Raw genomic sequence first — 21,531 nt, forward strand, 5'->3', positions numbered from 1 at the left:
CCCCGGCCCGGCCCGGCCCGGCCCGACCCGGCCCGCCGGGCAGCGCCTCAGCGGCCCCGCCGCTCCGCTTCTCGCTCCTTCCCTCCTGCACTTTCTCCCTCCGCCGCCGCCCCGCAGCGCGCTCCCTTCCCGCTTTCATTGCGAACCACCGATGTTCGTATTTGTGGTTTTATTTTTTTGCCCCGCAAAACATGAGATCGCTCTTGATTTTTTAATTTTTTAATTTTATTTTTATTTTTGGTGTTTGCTTGTTTTTCTCTCCCCCCTCGTCCAAAGAGACAAACAACAACAGAAAAAAAAAAACCACGAACAAAAAAAAACAACAAAAAAACAACAACCCCAAGCTTCCACCGGGCTCCAACAAAACCCCGATGGAACAAACGCCGTGTCTGGGAGAATAAATTAATCCCTCTTTAAACAGCCTGACTCAGGGCCGGCTGACGAGGGAGCTTGTTTTCTTTTAAAATAGGACGCGAGCGGGCCGGATTTCTGTAAAAACTGGCGAAATCCTAACGGGAATGGGGAGGAATAGGGACGGTGGAGCGTGCAACCCCTCCCTTTGCCAACTGAGTCACAATTTTCCCCCTTTCTGTCGGTGAAAGACTGACTTAAAAACACCGCTGTTTATGTAATTCCGAAGAAAATCCAACGTACCAGAAAAAAACCCTAAAAAACAAAATAATCTTTGCCTGGCTTTTGTGAGCCTCGCCAGCCCTTTCTCACCAGATTGTTTTCTCCTGGATTTTTTTTTTTTTGTTGGGTTTTTTTTTTTTTTTTGCGCTGGAAAACATAAAATGTGTGATTGCAGCAGCAGCGGCGGAGGGAAAAAAAAAAAAAAAAAAAAAGCGCCCAGCACATCACCTTTCTCAAGGTAAAATAATCCTCTTTGCACGTTCCCGGTGGCGGCCGCTCGCTTCCTCACTGTCCTCCTCGGAATTAAACCCAGACCCAACCCGTGACACGAGTTTGAAAACCTGAGTTGAATGAATAAATCCGCCAAGAGCGAGCACCATTCCTTTAGGGAGGAAAAATTCGTCCCTTGCAAGTACCAAGGGATGAGTCACTCGCTCGGGTTCTCTGCCTCGGAAAACACGCCGGGAATGTTCGGGGAGCCGGTACCGGGAGCGGGGCGCTGGGTTTTCCGCCTTTTCCCCCTGGATGCGGGCGATGCCACCGACTTGGGCTGAGGTCTGGTGAATTATTTCTCACTCTAGTGGGCAGTTGTGATTCGCACGTAGGAAACTTCACGCTAAGAAGTTAATCTCCTTAGTTTAGGGCCATCTCCCTCCGAGCCGGGGCTGCCTTAGTGCCTCGCTGCCTCCCAGCTGAGCGTTTTCCAGGGGAAATTTTTCCTAGGCTGGCAGGACTGTATTGCAGCAGGCTGAGAAATGCCAAGTAATGCCTCAAGTACGTGTCCAGCTCCTCGCTGCTCGTCCGTGCTTTTCTGAAGGTGCTGAGTTTTGAAGTAGTGATGTCACACGCTGATTTAGGAGTCAGCTTTGCTGCTTTTAATTAAGGAGTCAGCAGTTCGCTTTCCGAACGTGCGACTCGGAAGCATCTTCATAAAACTGTGATGTGGAAATTTTCCTCTGATTCTTTTTTTTTCCCCTCTCTAAATAATAAAGCTTTCAGAGCTCATAATAAATGCTGGATATTGTTTCTTGAGTGGTTTTGTTAGAATCAATGATTTGGGGTGCGAGCGTGCCAATGCACCCAGCAGAAAGCAGCACTGAGGTAGAGTCCTGATGTGACTTTCATTTTTCTTCTTCCCATTCTCACAGCAGCACATCAGCCCCGATCCAGCTGATTAGTTAAAACTAGTTAAAAAGTGTGGATTTAAAAGCCTGTCCCTAGTGTCAGTTAAATAACAAATGGAAGTGACTGAATATTCACACTTGTTCTTTCTGGGGGGAGTGTTAAACCAAGTGTGCGTTCCAGCTGGGACAGGATTCCTAAGGGACAGCTTAATACGTGGAATATGAAGTTGTAATTTTTAGCCAAATGTTTTTAGAGGAGGTTTCGATGTCTTAATTTTAGTCCTGTGGCAGTGGGCTGTGCGACTGTAAACCGCTCCTTCCAAATAAAGTTGTTTGATTGTTTTTAGGTGGCATTTTGATGAATTGTATCCCTTTCTAAAGAAACAATCGTGCTACTGAATAAGCAGTTCTTGTTAGGATCTTCTTAGTCCCCAAAATGCATAGTTGGAAAACCACTTTTAGGATGTGCTCGGGAAGTGAAAGTTGTATCTGTTAATGTGAGGAGGACTCATCCATCAGATGGAGTGTTCAAGATATGACTCATGCTAATTTGTTGCTCTCACATTAAGGCTGAAGCACAAAAATATTTTAGCCTCTGGCATTGGAAGTTCACAATGCCACATCCTACACTCCGGGTCATGAATTGCAGGGTTTTTTTGTTTACTGCCCCCCCAGGAGAGAAGGAATTAGTGACAGAACAAGGGGATTTTGCAGGAGAGCCTGTCCCAGGCCATCAAAATATGTCCAAAATGTTGGCTTGACGTTAACGCTGGGTCAAGTAAAAAAGTAAAACCGTGGCTGGAGCCTGCATGACTGCGCCTGCCAGAGGCGTGCAGCAGGTGCTGGCTTCCCTTCTCCAACTGGGAGTTAAAAAAAAATGCTGGCTGATCCTTTTAAAAAAGGCTTTAACGGCCCCTGGAAACTGAGGAACACAGCTCGTGGCAGAGGGGCTGCGGGTAACGCTGGCTCCCTCGGAACCAAGATAAGCAGACTTATATAAGCAGCAGCTCCATAGCCTGTAGCTTGATGAATGTACATTGTTTTATGTCCACTGTCTCCATCAGATCTGTAGGAATAAGTGCATCATTACCTTGAAGTGCTGACGATTCTTTGAGGCATAAAAATATCCATAAACTGCCTCAGTTTGAACCTTGTCCAAAGGATTTGGGCTCTCCATTATCCGATCTGCTAGCTCTGCCTTTGAAATTGTATCTCTGGAGCTATCCTTAGGTGCTCTGCAGTGTCTTCTGGTGCAGTTTTACAGTATTGTTTAATGCTGATTTGAAGTTGTAAAACATTTCAGAATTTTTTTAAGTTATAATTGTGTTGAAGTGCACAACTTGCTCAGTATTGTGCTGTCGGTGCGTATCATGCAAACTCTTATTTTCATGCAATGTAGATATGTCAAAACCTTGTTGAAAACATGGAAAATAAATGGTTGAACATCCACAATTGTCACTGAAGTCAGGGAAAAGTTTAATGGAGCTGCTGGGGCTTGTGCCGTGCCCTGATTCAGCAGCATCGCCTCCAGGAGAGTTCTGGATGCAGCTCTTCAGCAATCACTCCCTGAAATAAAGCAGCCCCTGGGCTGTTGTTCAAGGTGGCTGCTGTGGCCAGGCAGGTGTGCTGATATCCAGCCTACCTGTTGCATCCCAAGCTTCAGCACAGATGAATCTAAAAAGCAGATACAGATGGACAGCCTGGCCTGGCTCCTAATGATTCTCACAAGTTTTGTCTCCGGTTAGTGTCCGGAGTCCAGGCTTTCTCCTGCAAAGTGTTTTCCTGTCACACAGGCTTGGAGTGTTTGGGAGCTTGTATTCCTCCCACGTGGGTTAGTGTTGGTATCCACCCATGGCCTTTCTCCAAAGATCACCAGCATCATGCTCCCAAAAAGTGAGATTGGAGTGATGCAGGAGCTGTCCCACAGCAAGGGAGAGATGCTCTGGTCCCTGCTGCGATCCAGGCAGGCAAAGCACCCAGGATACAACTGGGAAAAAGGCCCAAAGTGAGCTTCTGGAAATACTGGCTTGTCCAAAGGACGTGTTGAAATGGATTCCCATGGGAAGAGCCTTAGCCTGAGTGCACTTCCCAGTACTGTCCACCTCAACAGATGTAGAAGTAGACAGGTTGTGCACTGCCACAGTGTTTTACTCAGCTCTCACAGCTTTGAGTCATGTCACTTTGTGAGGAAAGCCATAGGAAAGGAGTCCTGGAAGGCTGCAGTACTGATCTAATGGGAATGCAAGTTTCCCCAAACTCAGCTTCAGGCCTGGCACGCTGCATTAATAACGAGCCTGATTTAAAACTGGTCTGATGAGACCAAGGCACATCTTGAATACAGATGCACTTAAACTGGCTTAAGGTGCTGGAGTGATTTATTTTAATGCTCCATTAGGCTGAATTGGTCTGTGTGGTTTCTAAACCACATTAAAATTGTATCTGCCAGGGTTTTGTCCCAGTCTGACTGGATGAGTTTTAATAGCAGTGTTTCTGCCTTAGAATAAGCACGCGTGGTGCAGCACAGCCCGTGGCAGGCAGGCTGCAGCTCAGCTGAGCGCTGCTGGCTGCAGGGCCCCCCTTCCCTTCCCTGTAGTTCTGCCACAGATTCTCTAGTTCAGAGTTAGTTGGTATTGGCTGCCTTCAAACAGCTTTCAGGGTTTGTTCCCAACACCCCGAACCGTGTTCTCCAGCATCCCTGGATGTCTCCCAGTGTGTATCGATCAGCTTCTCTTCCCAGCACAAAGTAGCTGCTGACGAAGAGAAAAATGCCGTGCCGCTATTCTTGTTAGTTCCAGACGCAGAGAGCACAGTGGTCAGTGGATAAATGCATCAGGAACCTGCTAAATATAGAGATGTGGCTTTAGACAGCTCCCGATTCCAGTTGCTTTGGTTTCAGTGCTGGCACAGGGGTACGAACACGCTGTTTAAACAAGACGCCTTATCGCATCCTGGCTCTCTGTGGCTGCGCTTCAATTCTCACTGTGCTCTAAGCTCGGCTTAAAGGTGGGGCCTTGTTTTGCAACTCCTGTCAGTGCCTTCATCCTCTCCAGAGATAGTCCTGATGTGCCATCTGATACGATCATTAGCAAAATGAGTTATCTGTTATGTAAAGATGAAATGCTGTTATTAAAAGATCTGACAAGCACCTAGTTGTCTTCCATAGAAAGTTGCCCTCCAGAAACTTAATAATTCCTTGATTGTTGTGCTGTGTCCTACACTTAGCACAGGGCCTGCACAGCCAGGGCATTTACAGCGTGAGCGGTTTATCTTGTCCAAAACCAGCATTATGTAACCTTCCCCTGTTGTTCCTTCCGTGGCTTTTGGTCTAGAATGTGCTTCCCTGTCGTTTGTAAATGTTCTCACCGTGCCAGAGCGAGCACCCATCCAGAGAATTTAAGTGTGAATGTTTGGTTTTAGGCACACGAAGCCTCCCACCACCAACAGCAGGCAGCACAGAACAGTTTGTTGCCTCTCCTGAGCTCTGCTGTTGAGCCACCCGATCAGAAGCCGATTCTGCCCTTACCAATAACGCAGAAACCTCAGCCTGCAACAGAAACATTAAAGGATGCTATTGTTGGGATTAAAAAGGAAAAACCTAAAACCTCCTTTGTGTGCACTTACTGCAGCAAAGCTTTCAGGGACAGCTACCATTTGAGGCGTCACGAGTCCTGCCACACAGGGATAAAGTTAGTGTCACGGCCAAAGAAAACTCCCACCACAATGGTGCCCCTTATCTCGACCATCGCTGGTGACAACAGCCGGAGCTCGCTGGTTTCGACGATCGCAGGCATCCTGTCCACAGTCACTACGTCTTCCTCTGCCACCAACCCCAGCAGCAGCGCCGGCGCCACGGCCATGGCGGTGACGCAGACGGTGAAGAAGCCCAGCAAGCCCGTGAAGAAGAACCACGCCTGTGAGATGTGTGGGAAGGCCTTCAGGGACGTGTACCACCTCAACCGGCACAAGCTGTCCCACTCGGACGAGAAACCCTTCGAATGTCCCATTTGCAATCAGCGCTTCAAGAGAAAGGATCGCATGACCTACCACGTGAGGTCCCACGAAGGTGGCATCACGAAACCCTACACCTGTGGTGTTTGTGGAAAAGGCTTCTCAAGGTACCACGTAGCAAATCCCAGGCATGCTCCGCTCTTGGCTTTGATGAGCAGGAGGGTTAAGCTGTGGTAGTGAGGAGCTGGGAGAACCAAGCTTCTGAGGAGAGTGATGAGGGGATAAAGAGCCTTGTCTGCAGTTAGGGTGGAGGAGTCTCCATGTAAGCAAGGTTAACAGTGGCCAGAAGTGATCACTTTTTTAGGAGAGGGGTTTCACATGGTTTCTTGACCTCATGCAGGTCCCATAAGATGTGTGTCTGTGTCACTGGGGGTGGGCACAGAGCCTCTTCACCAGCCTTTGGTGGTCTGTGACCAAATGGGGCAGGGCAGGGAAACTCATCTGGTGTTACAGCAGGGTGGAGGGCACTGACAGCACAGGGGGAGCTTGCACTGCTGCCAGCTCTGTTTGTACCTGTGCTTGCAACACAGAAAAGTTCAACCTTTAGAGCTGCTGCGCTCTCACCTTTACACAAGGTGTGACCAAACGTGCCATTTTCAGGTGTGTGAGGAGAGCAGAGTTAAGCTTTAAACCACAGGCTGGTTTTCAGCTGTGAGGTGTTGCAGAGGAAGCTCCTGATAGGTGAGGGGAAGGGATTTACCCTGGCTGTCAGAGGGATGGGGGCTGCAGAGAGTGCCCAGCGTGGTGTCAGCTCTGCTGGCCAAGCTGTCCTGGCTCTGTGTTTGTAACAGTGTGCACTTTTCTCCTGTTCCTCTCTTTCTTGCAGGCCTGATCATTTAAGCTGTCACGTTAAACATGTTCACTCAACAGAGAGACCCTTCAAATGCCAAGTAAGGGCTAAAATGGTTTATTAAGAACAATACCTTATTGTGTCAGTGGGACTCAGGTGAATCTTTCCAGAGCTGTATTTACTCCTGGACTTTTGAAAAGCAAGTTTAGGAGTAAAGCCACATTTGCCACCATACCACAGTGCTGGAGTTCTGGTGGAACTTTAAAAAGATACCATGGTTGCTTTTTTAGGAAGATTAGAGGCTTTTTTCTTTCTTGGAGAACAGCATAGTTGCTCTGTTTTACCATATGCTTAACTTAGTAGTAGGATTGTAGCAGCATCCTCAGCTTAGTGCTCATTTCTGGGTAATGTGTGCAGTGTGTTTTTCAGCATGTTCAAATGAAATGTCTTTCTCAGCACATCTATTTAAAATGGGTGGGAATGGTTGATTCTGGATCTGTTATTTTGCTGGAAGGGGAAAGCAAGTTGTCCTAAGTTGATGACTGAGTCTAGGAGAAATAATTTGATTGCCCTTGAACAATTAACTGTTTTGCTTGGAATATCCATGCTTATTCCAACCTGTTTTAGTGACTCATCTTATTAAATAAAAGCCTTGGGTAAAAAGAACAGTGTTAGGAAAAGGTTTTGTTTCCTTGTTCTGGATGGGAGCAGAAGTAATTGAGCAGTGTAGGGTACCAAGTTCATATTTGTACAGTAAAATTACATTAGAAACCAACTTTGCCTATTGTAAGTGTTTTTAATAAGCTCCCTCTTTCATTGGTGGGTAAGGCAACCCACTGTTTTCAGAAAGTTCAAGCAGTGTAGAATATGATTTCTGTCCTGATTGTCTCAGAAGCAAATTCCATTCTCAGTCTCTGCTGAGTAGGTTGATTTTTGTTTCTTATAAATACAGGTAAAACTTAAAGTTGTCAATGCACTTAGGATACTGTTAGGACCTGCCAGGTAACGTGGGCTCCCAGAGGGCCTGTGGGTGATGCTGTGCTGCTCTGCCTGCCCCTCAAGTGTAACTTTGTCCTCCATCTAGACGTGCACTGCTGCCTTTGCCACCAAAGACAGACTGCGGACACACATGGTGCGCCATGAAGGAAAGGTATCGTGTAATATCTGTGGTAAACTTCTGAGTGCAGCATATATCACCAGCCACTTAAAGACACACGGGCAGAGCCAAAGTATCAACTGTAATACCTGTAAACAAGGCATCAATAAAAGTAGGTGAACGTTTTACAAACATTTCTAATAACAATGTGTTTGTGAAGGGAATTGCCTTTGATGACGTTAAACGCAGCTACGTGTCTGTCAGTCTGGGTGGTCACACCTCTTCAGAGTAGATCTTTAGTCATAGAATGTGCTTCAGCTCAAGAGTTGGCGTGTGTGGAGTTGGTTTGCTGCAAGACTGTGCTCTCATCCCTTGGGAATGCCCTGCAGTGCATGACAGTGGTCCATCTCTTGAAGAAAAGAGTTCCCAGGTTTTCTGACCTTTTAATTTCAGTGCTGGTTCCCGAACTCTGCAGGTCTAAAAGTCCAACAGATAGCCTGGAGATTTTGGACTATTTAAGAACTGCTAAGATTTGCCAGCTTTCAGGTCTGAAGCCTCATCCAAAGCTCATCAAAATCAGGAGAAAGATTTCTCTGCTTTCTCTGAGCTTTGACCCTGGGGCTCAGTGTTTCCTCCCTCAGGCAGCAGCTGACAAGAAAAGGATTTAAATCCAGCCCTGATAGGTTTTGGCCATTAATGGCATTTGACTGATGTTGTGCAGGAGGTCAGATGAGATGTTTGTAATAGCTCCTTCTAGACTTAAACTCTGGACCTGGGAATGCCTAGCAAGCAAATGAAGACTTGACTTTCAAATTTTCCCTACTGAAATACCTGTAACTTCAGTTAACCCCACATGGTTAGTAATATAAAACGGGTTTTCAGAGGAATAAAGTAAGGACTGTCTTTGGAAACTTTGTCCTTAAAGCCTTTAAACTGTATTAATTTACAACATCTTTGCAGTTCCTGTTACTCCTGGATAATTTGAAGGTACTAGGAATGTCTGAAATGCCTGATTGTTGAGCTTAGTAGGAAATTTGGATGTGAAGTATTTTTCAAGGTATAGGTTACAACTCTGGCTTCCCAAGCCAGTTTGGTGGTGCTAAGCCAGTTCACATGAGGCATTTTGAGCAGTTGTTAGAGGTGGAAATGATGAGCTGTACTGGGGCCAGAGAGTAGTGACAGGCTGTTCTCTGATGTAAACTGAAAATTTTAAGTTATATTTGCAATAAAAAGTAAAAAGACTTTTTAAATTTTTCATTCTTAAGCTGGAGCTAAAGTTTAGAAGAAGTGGATTCAGTTTGAGCTCTAGAGACTGATTGGAGTCTTTTGTTCTTCCTAAATACAAACTAAATAATGACAAGAGAAGTCTGGTTTTGGCACTTAGAGTAGATGTTCTTGACTTCTGTTTTGGTTTTTAGCTGTTGGAAAAGTAGTTTTATGAAGCACAGAACTAATGATACTGTTTTAAACACCTCTGTGATTTTGTTCTTGGAATCCTGTGAGATTCCACATGCTCTTTGTAGAATTTGCCTTTGTGATGTCAGCAGAAAACAGAGTAACTTTTCAAGGTGAATTTATGTTCTTACTTGATTGGCATAGCATGCATGAGTGAAGAGACCAGCAACCAGAAACAGCAACAGCAGCAGCAACAGCAGCAACAACAACAGCAGCAGCAGCAGCAGCAGCAGCAACAACAACAACAACAGCAGCAGCAGCAGCAGCAGCAGCAACAGCAGCAGCAGCAGCAGCACGTAACAAGTTGGCCTGGAAAGCAGGTAGAGACCCTGAGATTGTGGGAAGAGGCCGTCAAAGCCAGGAAGAAAGGTAAAACAAACCAATAGTGACGTGCTTGCTTTGTGAGACTGGGGACTTCAGTCATACAGGGAGTTTGAGGTGTCAGGAAGGATGTCTTGCATGGCAGTTTCATTCTTAGAAGTCACAGCTAAGAGAGGGCAGGAGGAAGCAGGCCCCAGAGGAGGGTGTGTTAAATGACCTGCTCATGACTTGCTCTCTGTGCTTGCCTGTGTCCCCAGAGCCATCAGTTACAGAGGGGAGCTTGTGTCTGCTCCAGGCAGGAGTGGGGGAGTGACTTGCATGTGGCTTTTAGCTGTGCTTGTGCTTATTTACCCTGTTCAGCAGCCTGCACACACACACTCACACACACACACAAACACACACACAGACACACTCACACACACTCACACACACAGACACCCCCTGCCCTGCATCAGCACTGGGGTGCACGTGGGTGCTTTCTGTGTCCTGTTCATCTTGTCTCCCCCAATTTATTCCATCTGCTCTATCATCATGTAACTGTCTTTGCATGAAGTTTTCTACACCTCAGAGAGCTTTGTCTCTCTCTCTCTTTCTGCTGCTTTGTTTCATTACAAAATGAGGTAATCAGTGATCCTGTTTCTCATCAGTGCTGGCTCACAGCTTACCTCTACCTGTGCTGCTGTAATTGAAGTGGGATTGCTGTTGTTGGTCATTGTAGGGAAGAGATTGTTTCAGTTTAGTGGGTTTAGGATACAGTAATTTAAATTCTCCCATTGCTGCTGCTTATTTGTTTCACAACAGATTATTAATTCCTATCATGTGACTTCATGGATTACATGTTTTAGAGGTTCTTAATGACCACTGCTTACTCTTTTTTACTGGCTGTTTTTAAGAATGTTTTTCACTCACCTTATTTTTTCCTTTTCTCTCAACCTTCCTTTCAGTTCTTCAGTCTGTTTTTGTTTTCTAGGTTCTTGTTTGTGTTTTAGGCTGCTTGCTTCCTTTCCCCTTGTTATGCCAGTAATTGACTTCTGTGATCAGATAGTGCAGAAACACCTTATTCATGTTAAAATGCAGTGATAACAGAAACATTACATATCATCAGACCACTAAATAGATAAAGCAAATGATGTTTGATATAGAAAATCACTGAGAATTGTTTTCTTCTTGTTCTTTCCTATGTCTTGTTTCCTTTTCCTTTCTTACTGAGAATGTTGAATATGCATTAACAGAACAGTGGTTTGGGGCAGGAGGGGGTGAGGGAGGTGGGTGGGTAACAGTGGTGTCACACTGGTGCTTTTAGCTTAACTTACCAGGGGAAGGGGAATGGGTGGGCTGTGTCTTTGAGTGTGACTGCTTGAAGGTGAAGTTAGACCAGTCAGTGCCATGCTTGAGCTGCTCTTTCCATGCTGGTTCTCCTCTGCTAGTTCCACTTGTGGTGGCTTTACAACACTAGATGGGGTTTTTTTTTTGTCTAGAACATTTTTTTTTCATTTTTTTTTTTTTTTTTTTTTTACTCTTTTCCCTTCCTCCCCACCCCTCCTAGCTATGGACTTTGAAGAACCAACAGTAACCCTTGAATGGGTCTAATGTTGCTTCCAAAGTTATATTTGTATTGCCCCAAAGTGGACTCTTTGCTCCTGGCTTACCTGTGACACGTGGCTGTAACTGAGCTTGGGGTCCTGCCCTCCAAACGTGGAAGCAGGCACGGCTCAGTAGCGTTGGTGCAGAGTGTGTTTTCCCTGTTTCTGCAGCAGCCAGCCCTCCCCTTCCCTGCTGTGGTAGCCGGCAGGTGGTGCTGATGGATGTGCAGTGCTTCCCGTCCCCCCCGCGTCCCCCGGCCAGCCCTGCTCCCCAGCCCCGGCCTCCTGGGTGCCCCTTGCTCTGCACTTCAGTCCTGCTTGCTGCAAACCCCCCAGAACCCCCCAAACCAACATGGTGTGGAGCTGGAGCTTGTGTGGAAGCTGAGGAGCTGATGGGGTTGAGGGATGTGCTGCTGGGGTAGCCTTGAAGTACAGGTAGTGTGAGCAGTGGAGCAGTTTAGTAGCAATAATTAAGACTGAAATAAGCAGGTAAATATTGAAACGAGCTTTGCTTATCAGTCCCTAATAATGACTTTTTAAAACCTTCACAGAATGTCAGTTCACCTTTGAGAAGGCTATAGAGTACGTACCCTTCGGTATGTACACTCTCCTCTATTTCTACTGTTCCTCTTGGGAGGATTTTTTGATTGTACAATACTGTTTTTATGAACATGGAAAAACCCTCTTGCTAAGACAACCTCACTTGACTTCTCAGGAAAAAAAATACTCAATTGAAATGACCTGCATGAGAGTTTGTATTTCCTGTAGGCTATAGAATGTTAACAGTTTTAACTTACTAATAATACCTAAAGAAAATAATTCCAGAATTTGTACCTGTTCTTGTTCGGTTTTTGGGTTTTTTGTTTTGTTTTGTTTTGTTTAAATCTTGTCCATGGTTTTTTTATGTGTTAAAAACTTTTTGTCTTTTTTATGTCTCATTTTTAGAAGCTGCTAACTTGTGCCAAACCTCCACTGCTGCTACTACGCCTGTGACTCTTACTACTCCATTCAATATAACGTCCTCTGTGGCTTCTGGGACTATCACAAACCCAGTCACAGTGGCAGCTGCAATGAGCATGAGAAGTCCAGTAAATGTATCAAGTGCAGTTAATATATCCAGTCCGATGAACTTAGGGCATCCTGTCACCATAACCAGCCCTCTGTCCATGACCTCTCCACTGACGCTCACCACCCCGGTGAACCTGCCCACCCCGGTGACCGCCCCGGTGAACATAGCGCACCCCGTCACCATCACGTCCCCCATGAACCTGCCCACCCCCATGACGCTGGCTGGTCCCCTCAACATAGCCATGAGACCAGTGGAGAGCATGCCTTTCCTGCCCCAGGCCTTGCCCACCTCTCCTCCCTGGTAAACAAGTTCTAAACAGTATTAAAAAGGATTAAAATGGAATCCTTACCAGCAGTTCTTTTTTGGGTTTTGTTTGGTTGGGTTTTTTTTTTGGTTTTTGTTTTGTTTTTTTTGTTTTGTTTTGTTGGGTTTTTTGTTTTGTTTTGTTTTAGTTAATAATAAATTCAGACTAAGACACTGGGGCAACACCATCAGAGACCATAGTAGCATCTTCCCCTTGATTTGACTGGCATGGTTCAGGCTTGAGTTTCACTGGAGCACTTCATTTAAAGTAAGTTTTACATTGTAGCTGACTGATGCTGAATTAGAACAGATACTTATTTGCCAGAGTTAAAAAAAAAGGAGAAAAAAAACCAAAAAAAGGTAATTTAAAAAACCAGTTTTATGTTTTATCCCCTCAAATTATAACTTAGAAAATTATTTTAATCTAAACACTAGCGAAGACCCCTCTGTATCTGTGACAGGGTGGATGGCTCATTTTAACCTGCCAGGCAAGTCCACTGTTTCTGAGCTAGTGTAGAACCTTTGTCTGTGTTGATGTTTTATTTTTCTTGGTTGTTTTTTTTTTTTTAAGGAGTAAATGCATTACAATGTTGTCATTTTAAAAAAAATGCATTTTTGGAGAAAATATGCATTTTACCTTTGGGAATATGGTAATTTCAGGCAGCATTCCCTATGGGAAAGGTGATACCAGCTCTGATATGCAAAGCATATGATAACTTATCATTCTAACTTCAACATATAATAGGGATTGTGACCTGATATTTGGAGATGTAAATATTACCCAACATATTACCCTAAGGGAATAGAGCATTGTAGTCAACATTTTTTTAAAAAAAACCTGTTATTGTTTGGTGAGAAACAGCCATGGCTGACAGAAGAGGAGTTGAAATGTATGTAAACATGGTCTCTGAACAGTCAGACCCCCATGGGACTCTTATCTAGGAGCAAAAGGAGTGCTTGGAAATTTAAGGAAAATTGCTTTAAGCTGGAAGATTCTGGAGGCCCTGGGTGTGATTTTTATGCCCTCTGCCTCCCAGTCAGAGCCTGCTGGTGTTCCAGCAGGGGACAGACGTGTTAGTTGTTCACTAGAAGTTTTGTCTTATATTAAATTGTATACAGTTTTTATTCTAACCACTAACTAGGTAGGATGCCCCTCCAGGACAAGCAGAGAGCGTCTTTTAATTTCTCCCCTATTTCTTAATCAAGTGTTGTGCAAATCTGTTCAACTTTGTAAATATTTGCAAACATCATCATTTTTACGTTATTCTTCTATTGTGTTAACACATTTCTATCAATTTGTGGGAGTTCTGGGGTGCCGAGCTGTCCAGCCCAGAACTGCTCATAAATGGTCACACATGTTTAAGCTACATGTGCTTTTTTTTTTCTTAACCTGTTTATCTGTACATAAAGTAGAAAGCAAAGTCTAGGGAAACAGATATACTTTTTAGACTATCATGTCACATATTCACATTTTTAAAACTTTGTTTAAAAAAAAAAAAAAACAAACCACCCTAAACCCAACCTCTACATTAAATAAAATTTTAAAAAAAGAGGAAAAAAAAAAGAGGAAATGACAGTTGAGATGTTTTTATCTTAATGAAGTTGAGAGCTCTGGAGATTAGCGTGTGCATTTTCACAGAGTGCTAGCAGGACTGACCAGTCACACTGGACTGCTTCCGTTCCTCCCCGGCCGTGTCCGTGCGAGCAGTGATTGCCAGGCTGCTGGCTCAGGTGACAGGTATCTGTATCCTTACGTGAAACTGTTCTAGGGGCTTGGACTACATAGTAAAACAAAAACAAACAAAAAAAATAATAGAGCTTAGTGTAAAATAATTTTATAAATGATCTTTTGTACTTTAGGACATCAAATTGTACAACTTTTGTATATATAAAAGCTTAGGAACTTTCTGTTTAGCAGAAAGGAAACACATTCCTACACTTTTAATGTATATGTTTGTTATAATGTCCATGTAAACATATGCCCTATGTTTGTGCCTTTTAATTAGTTTGTCTCAATAAACAAAAATGTAGAGAAGAATATGTAGCTATGACTTTGTTACCACTGTTCTTACTCCAGGTGTGTAGAGGTCTTTGTTTTGGCCCTGTGTGAGCCCGGCGCGCACGGCCAGCATGTCCCCAGCCCCTGCCCCGGCCCCCTGCCGCTCCACACCGTCCTGCATGTTGGGGCCTGCAGTTCCCCAGCCATCTCTGCCATCCCTGGCCACCTTGCACCAGTTCCCCAAAGTAGGTATAGCCTTCTGGGTCTGGGTAACCACAGTGATGACCCTTAGGTGAAATTTGGGTATCCCTGAGCTTAAAAAAAAAAAAAAAAGAGAACAAAAGCATTAAAAGCCAATATGAAAATGTGTACTAGAAGTGGTTATCTATGAATTACTTACAATAAACAGGTGTGAGACTTAATTGTATGTTGTCAATTACTGCAGTATTGACAGTGGGTCCCTTGTACAGCCAGCTGTTATTTTTATCCCAGCAGTGTAGCAGTAGAATAAACACATTAAACACCGGCAAGGAAATTTTTCACCGTGACAGAGGCTTCCCAAACCACTAACCACGGTGCTCTTAGCGTGGCTTAGGAAAAGGGCTGTTTCCTTTTTATTTTATGTTGGTTCTGCTCGACTGTACCTGGTTTATGTCCACAAAGCTGCATTAGCTAATTGTCGACCTGTTTCATTTGTACTTGGGTAAACATTTGCTTTGTACCGTGTATTAATGGGTCCGAGGTGTGCTCCTCTGCTGTCTCAGTGCGGACATTGACTTCGCTCTGTAATGCCATCCTTGCAAATACATTAAGCTGTTTTTCTGACAAACAAAAGCTACCTGGTGCAGTAGTTTATACCACGTGCGTGCTATGCTCCTGCTGCTCCGTGCCCGGGACCCGCCGGCACCTCGCAGCGCCGCCGGGCTGGGGCTCTGAGAAAATGGTGGACGTGAAGAACAGATGCTCCTGTTACACCGAGTTAGTTCCTATGCAGCTGATGCGCTTAGCCTAGTTTATTTCATGGAAACTTTTAAGCTGGATGGAATCCAACATCCAGGGAAGCCTATTGCTGCCGCTGGTTCGAGTGGGGTTTACACCGAGCCCATTCAGGTCTCCGATTGCAAGGAGTTCAATAGGGGGTTTATTTTTTTCCTTCTGAAGTTTCCGTAAGCATTCAGCGTGAGGTGAATGGCTTAGCACGGCCGAGAGCTCGAGAGCTGGCTTTGCCTTGGAAGGATGTGTGCCGTGGACAGTCAGAGCAGTCATGGAGGGCATGGAAAGGCATCCCCTGGGCAAGGAGAGCCGCGGGGAGGTGGCCACAGGGATGGAAGTACTGCAGCACAGCCAGCCAGAAATGGGGTACAGGGTGTAAAGGGGCTGCTTTTCTCTTTATTCGGAACACCCCAACACCTCCAGAGAGTGTTCGGGATGAAGAGAAATTTGGGATTCAACCTTTCTTTCAAGAGTTACACCTGAGTATTGTAAACTGGGAAAGTTCTGTTCAGTCACGATGGATCAGAGAGAAACACGTTTCAGTCTCAGCATACAAGTTTAATTCTATTAGCCATTGATACAAATAAAACATTTTTTTTCCCTCTTACAACAATTTTTTTCCTTAGAGAGGCAAAAGAAAGAAGTATTTAATGTGTTTGCATTTGTCCACAAGAAAGAGGTTTAAAGAAAAGCACCCAGACCCCAGTAAGCTGCTGAGCTGCAGCAATCCCAGGTTACATAAAGGGGCCGGGGCTGCCGAGGATTAGCCGGGCCATTCCGGGTGCTGATAAGCCTCCAAGTTCTGCTGCTCTTCCCTCACTTTTATTTTAGAAACAGCCACTCTGAGCTGTATCCTGAAAACTGCCTCAGGTTCATTTTCAGGGCTGTCGGGGTTAGATTCCCACCAAAGAGAGAAAATTGGAATTTAAAGAATGCTCAGGTTGTTAAAGCATTGGTAGTTTTTATCTCAAGGTCCCTGTACAGGAGCTGAGTTGTTGAGAAATGAATTACAGTTCCTCACTGCTGGGCCCTCCCAAAAACTCCTGCCCTGCTTCATTGGTAGCTTAGTTTATCCATCTCAAAAATAGATTTAACAGTAATTTCAATAGGTAGCTATTAAAAGCTCTTCAAGTTTTTTAATGCCATTGGGGTTTCAGCGCTTAAGTGGACCTTTTAACCAGTGCTTTTTAGAGAAAAAGTGTAAGAATAAATCTCCTTGTCTCCTAACTGTCACAAAATAAAACAAATTCAACCTGATCCCCTTCTACGTATTTGTATAATTCAGCATGTTTATACTTCTTGCTTATCTTTGGATTGTTCACTCTCAGCTCCCAGCACAGCAGCCGAGGGATGACAGAGGAACTACGTGCTAATTTTTATGTCAAAAATAGCTTTCACCTTTAAAGGCACACGCCTCAGTGGCTGTTTTCTAATTACAAAAGGAATGCCAAAGCTTCTCCCGCGAATCCATTTTACAGCTGTGTTCAGATTGGACTGTCAGCCCCTGGTTCAAATTGAGTGCTGAGGTCCTGACCTAGAAACAAACCTTTTTTGGTATTGCTTTGGAAAGAGTGTTTCAGTGGCGAGGAGCTGAGCCAGGCTGTCCAGCCAGCTCCCTCCACACGCCTGCGACAGCCCCGCGTGCTTTCCTGGGCCTCTGCATGGCCCTGCAGCCCCAGCCAGACTTACCATTCTTAAATATCATATTTTGTTGTTGTTGTTGTTCTTCAGGTTTCTGGGCTAGTCTAGTGGAACGTGTCCCTGCTCTTGGTGGAGGCTTAGAGTGAGATGAGCTTTGAGTTTCCCTTCCAGACCAAACCGTTCCATGTTTCTAGGATTTTTAGAGGTCCCAGCTTTTCCTTTAGGGAAGCATCAGTGCTTTCTGAAAAGCAGACATTTGGCATCTGCAGTTCAGAGCTGTGCTTTCCTTGCAGAGCATTTACAATCCCTGCCTCACAAACCGACCCATTTAGTCAAAAATAGGGCATTTTCAGGATGTGTGAAACCTTTTGTTTTCCAGAGAAGTCAGAAATATTCCATTCACCTTTTCACCCAGTTGTTTTCACCAGCTGTCAAGATGAACCATTTCTGTTCTGTGTTTTCTGTGCAAGGTTTGTTTTTCAGGGGATTACCAATTTTGTTGGAATTGGCTGAATTAAATTCACTATTTTAATTCTTCATAGTTGTGTATTTCTATGCCCATTTCTTTTTACTTCCTAGCATCATTAGCAGCTAAGACCCATATCAAAGGGATATAAAATTGCCTGTTTTCCCTGAAACAAGCCTGGATTAGGAGGAGATTGCAGCCACCAAAGCTCCCTGCAAGGCGCTGTGCCTTGGAAGAGTCAGATCTGCGCTAACTTGGGCAAGAGAATGATGAGGCACATGTTCAGTAGGCGCTGAAAACCGAAGCTTTGCCTCCAGTATTTCCACTCCTACTCTGTGTTCCCTGTCAGAGCCTTCCACATCTTCACCCAGGACTGCTCAGCTCCCAGACACAGATGGAATGATGGAGCAGGACAACTCTCAGCGCCAAGAGCTGTCCTGTGAGAGCTCTGGGCCATCCCACACGTGCTCGGGCTCCAGCAGCCACAGCCGTGCACCCGAGCAGTCTCTGGCTGTGGCAGGCTGCTGTGGGAGGCCGTGGTGCCCAGCAGTGTGGAGTTCTTCCCGCAGCATGTCTGGAAGGTTTGGAGAGCCAGGAGGGAAGAGGAGGCTCTGAGCTGCTGCCGCTGGCGGTCTCGCTCTGCTCTCCGTGGAACGGGGAGTGTTTGCCCTGTGTAAACGGGCTCCTGTAATTTGTAAGAGGAGATCGCTTCCCGTGCCGAGCTGTCAGCCAGAGCGTGCGGTACAGGGACGGCTGTTTTCTGTCTGCTCCGAGCGATGCTGGGCTGTAACCCGCCTGCGATGTTCAGCTGAGGGGCAGCGGGGCTGTCTCCCCTTCCTTACCACGAGACTGGAGGTCCAGGCTCCAGCAGCCTGGGACTCTCCAAAGGTGTGGAAGAGGCTGAGAGCCAGCCTGGAAATCTGGGATGGGTCCATCCATCCAAGCATCCATGGGATCTCGGGATGCTGCTCCCTCCACACACCGGCCACAGGCCACTCAGGGCCGGAGGCGCTGACCCCATGGCTGGAGGCGCTGGGGAATCCTGGGGACAACGGGGGGACCCCGAGATCCCCAGGACCCCACCAGGGCTATCTCGCCTCGGGGAGCGGCGGGGCCCGGGCGGTGCCGCCCCTCGATGCCCCCGGCCGGGCCGAACCGAGCTGGGCGCTGCCCGCGGGGCGCTCCGGCCCGGCGGACGCGGCCCCGCGCCCGCCGGGCTCGGGAGGGGCCGCGTGCGGAGCCCACGGGGCGGTGTGGGGCCAAGGGGGCATCCCGGGTGGGCCAGGGGCTGTCCCGGGTGAACCAGGAGCCATCCCCGGTGAACCAGGAGCCATCCCCGGTGGGGCCCGGCGCGGCCGGCCGGCTCGGCCCGGGGCAGGAGCCGCGTCCCGCTCAGCCCCGGAGCATCGCCGCTCCCCTCCGTGCCACCGGGGCTGTGCGTTTGGTGGCTTCCCGCTGCTGGACATCGTCCCTGTCCCCCGTGCCGCGTCCAGGAGCAGCGCACCTCGCACGCCGCCATCCCCGCCGGGTGGGCATCGCTCGGTGCAGGAATTGGCGGGTGTGCCACAGCGTGGTGGTCACCTCCTGCGTGACCAGGGTCATTTGTGAGCCCCCGACCGGGTGCCCAGCTCAGCCACCTCTGTCATCCTCCTTGAGGATGGAGGGCACCCCCTGGCAGGCTGATCCTCACCTGGGGCTCCTGTCCAGCGCTGAGATTGCTGCCAGTGGGTTGTGGGCAGACAGCGATGGAGAAGGAGGCAAGTGCACCGCTCAGAGCAGTGCTCTCCTGCACCGTCTGTCTCTCAGGCGGGTTGGAAAGGCTCTTTTTTATTATTTTCTTAAAAAGCAGTGGAGTCGCACCTCCTCCTCACACCTCCTCCTGCTGCTGCCACTGACAACAAACACGGGGGCTGGAGCCGTAAGGATTTCCAGGGGGGAACCACCATCCTGGGCTGACCCCTGAGGCTGCCGCTGGGGCTTTGCCCTGCGGCTGGGGAAGCTGTGGCTTTCCTCACATCCTCCTCCTCCTCCTCCATCGCCAAGAACACAGGCTGAGGCAGCATCTGCTGCGCTGAGAAGCTTCTTGTGGTTTTCACAGAGGTTTTCCTGTGGAAGTGCTCGGCGGGAGCGCGGCACTGGGGCAATGGGACCCCAGGGGAGCCCTGTGGGAGCGCAGATTGCCCGGTGCTGGTGGTGGGAAGCTTTTGGTGGGAAGTTTTTGGTGGTTATCACGGCACTGGAGACCCTGCCATCACCTCCTGGTAGCTGTGCACCCGTGGCCTTTCCCACTGAGTATCCAGCACCCCGTGCTGAGGATGTGCCCAACGCTGGCACAGCTTTGTGCACCAATCCCTGCCTGTGCACAGCCCTGCTGCCAGAGCCTCTGACAGCCAAAATCGTTTCTGTCAAACGTGCCCACCCTCCTCCCAGCCACACAGTTCCTGGGAAAGTTTGAACTTTCCCAGCATTTTATGAAAAAAGAGCTTTCAGATGAGAAGAAAATGGACAAAACCTGCCGACACCTGACGGCGTTGGTGGCGTGGCTGAGGGGCTTTGCTGTGGCACTGGAACTGTGGTGCCCCGAGCCCTGGGAGCAGCAGCATCCTCACAGGGCGTGCTGGAGTTTGTCTGCCTGCAGCAACACCCTCTGTGGGGGCACACACAACAGGGCATGCTGGGGATGCTGGCACTGGAGAGCCAGGAGGGGATCAGAGGGTCATTCATGGTCAGGATCTGCTGTGAGGGTAAAATCCCAGGTGGGACGTGTGGGAAGGGGCTCTGCCCTAACCCTGTGGGTGGGCTCGTGGTCAGAGCTGGGAGTCTTTGAGGCAGCACAAGGTGATAGTAATTGATAACTATAAAATAAGAAAAAACTTTGAAATAACAGCACAGAGGCTTTCAAAGGTGCACGAGGCAGAGATGGGTCCCTCTCTTGTTGTGGTGGCAACATCTCTGTCACCATGTCAGGGGGTGGAGGGACAGTGGCTGCAGCCTCACCTCTGCTCAGTGGCACTCTCAGGGGCACTGGGCTGGCAGTGTGGGGACCAGGTTTTCCTGTGTCTGTTTTGGCTGTTCTCCCATTCCCGGGGCCAGCACGGGAGCTGGGTGGGCACAGCAGCGACCCAGACAGCCCCTGAACGGAGTGGGAAGCTGGAAGGAGAAAGCAACCCACCCAGCTGGGTGGAAAGCTGGCCGAAAAAACAGGAAATGAGAGCAGGGGGAGCATCTGGGTCCAGCTCTTGCACCACTTCCGAGCAGCTGCCCCAGCGGCTGTGGCTGCACTCCTCTGTCCCCACGGCTGTGCCAGCACAGGGGCCACCAGCCACCCTGTCCCCTGGCCCGGGGTCCCCCGGAGCTGGGGGTGCCGGGGGGACGGGCTGCGCTGCCCCCGGCCGCCTTTGATGCGGGTGAGTGGCAGGTCCATTGTGGCCTCTTTGTGCCTCCCTCGGTTCTCCAGGTCTGCACAAAACCTGCCATGGAAACCAGAGGCAGCCGCTGCCCCAGGAAACCCGCAGGCGCAATTAGGAAATGCAAATAGGAATGCAGATTCCTGCCTCGCCTTCCAGGGCTCCGAAAGTCGCCCCCGAGCCCCCCGATGTCCCCGGGCCACTGATGTGCCCAGTCCCCATCTGTGGGGATGGGGAAGGTGTCAGAGCAGGCCCAGGCAGGCAGAGAGAGCAGGGGTGAGCTGCTTTTGGGGTGCCTCAGGCCCTTTTCTGGTCTCCCCACGCTCGTGGTGGCAGGACCGGGGCATCTCGACCCGTGCTGAGCGGTGACTCATAGGTGACAATATGACATTGGCATTTTTTCCATCCCCTCTGTTGCCCAGCGACAAACAAACAAACAAGTGTGCCTTCAAACCCACGGTGGCTGCCTTGCAGGGACTGTCCCAGCCCCTGGGGTCTGCCTGGCTCCCCGGGGGTTGTTCTGGGGAGGTTGAACTGTCCCACACCCCTGCTTGGGGGGTGTCAGCCTGGCAGAGGCAAGGCAGGCTGCCCACTTGGCAGGGAGGACCCTGCCCACCAAAGCACACTGAGAAAAGGTGGGAAA

General features: G+C 48.0%; 1 protein-coding gene and 1 long non-coding RNA gene across 6 annotated transcripts in view; one reads left to right on the forward strand and one right to left on the reverse strand.

Annotated features, from left to right (window-relative positions):
* The window catches only part of VEZF1 (vascular endothelial zinc finger 1), a 14,862-nt gene extending 442 nt beyond the window's left edge, over positions 1–14,420 (forward strand). Inside the window, exons 1-7 of one of the 5 annotated variants that reach the window (XM_039720896.1) lie at positions 275–1,188; positions 5,175–5,872; positions 6,592–6,655; positions 7,640–7,823; positions 9,251–9,475; positions 11,562–11,606; positions 11,956–14,420. In XM_039720896.1, the coding sequence (XP_039576830.1) occupies positions 1,159–1,188; positions 5,175–5,872; positions 6,592–6,655; positions 7,640–7,823; positions 9,251–9,475; positions 11,562–11,606; positions 11,956–12,383 (1,674 nt within the window). In that variant the 5' untranslated portion in view covers positions 275–1,158 and the 3' untranslated portion in view covers positions 12,384–14,420. Of the gene's footprint in view, positions 1–269; positions 1,189–4,740; positions 4,761–5,174; positions 5,873–6,591; positions 6,656–7,639; positions 7,824–9,250; positions 9,476–11,561; positions 11,607–11,955 lie in introns of those variants that run through there. The other 4 variants (XM_039720898.1, XM_039720900.1, XM_039720899.1 and 1 more) reach the window with 4 other exon arrangements.
* LOC120507808 lies at positions 12,951–18,480 on the reverse strand. Its single transcript, XR_005628855.1, has 2 exons — positions 17,064–18,480; positions 12,951–16,908 (listed from the first exon to the last, which is right to left on the reverse strand). It is a non-coding gene; the product is annotated as an uncharacterized LOC120507808 (long non-coding RNA).
* Between the last annotated feature and the right edge of the window lie 3,051 nt (positions 18,481–21,531).

This window comes from Passer montanus, unplaced genomic scaffold (genome assembly GCF_014805655.1).
Source record: "Passer montanus isolate IOZ18808 unplaced genomic scaffold, ASM1480565v1 scaffold44, whole genome shotgun sequence".
Taxonomy (NCBI): domain Eukaryota; kingdom Metazoa; phylum Chordata; class Aves; order Passeriformes; family Passeridae; genus Passer; species Passer montanus.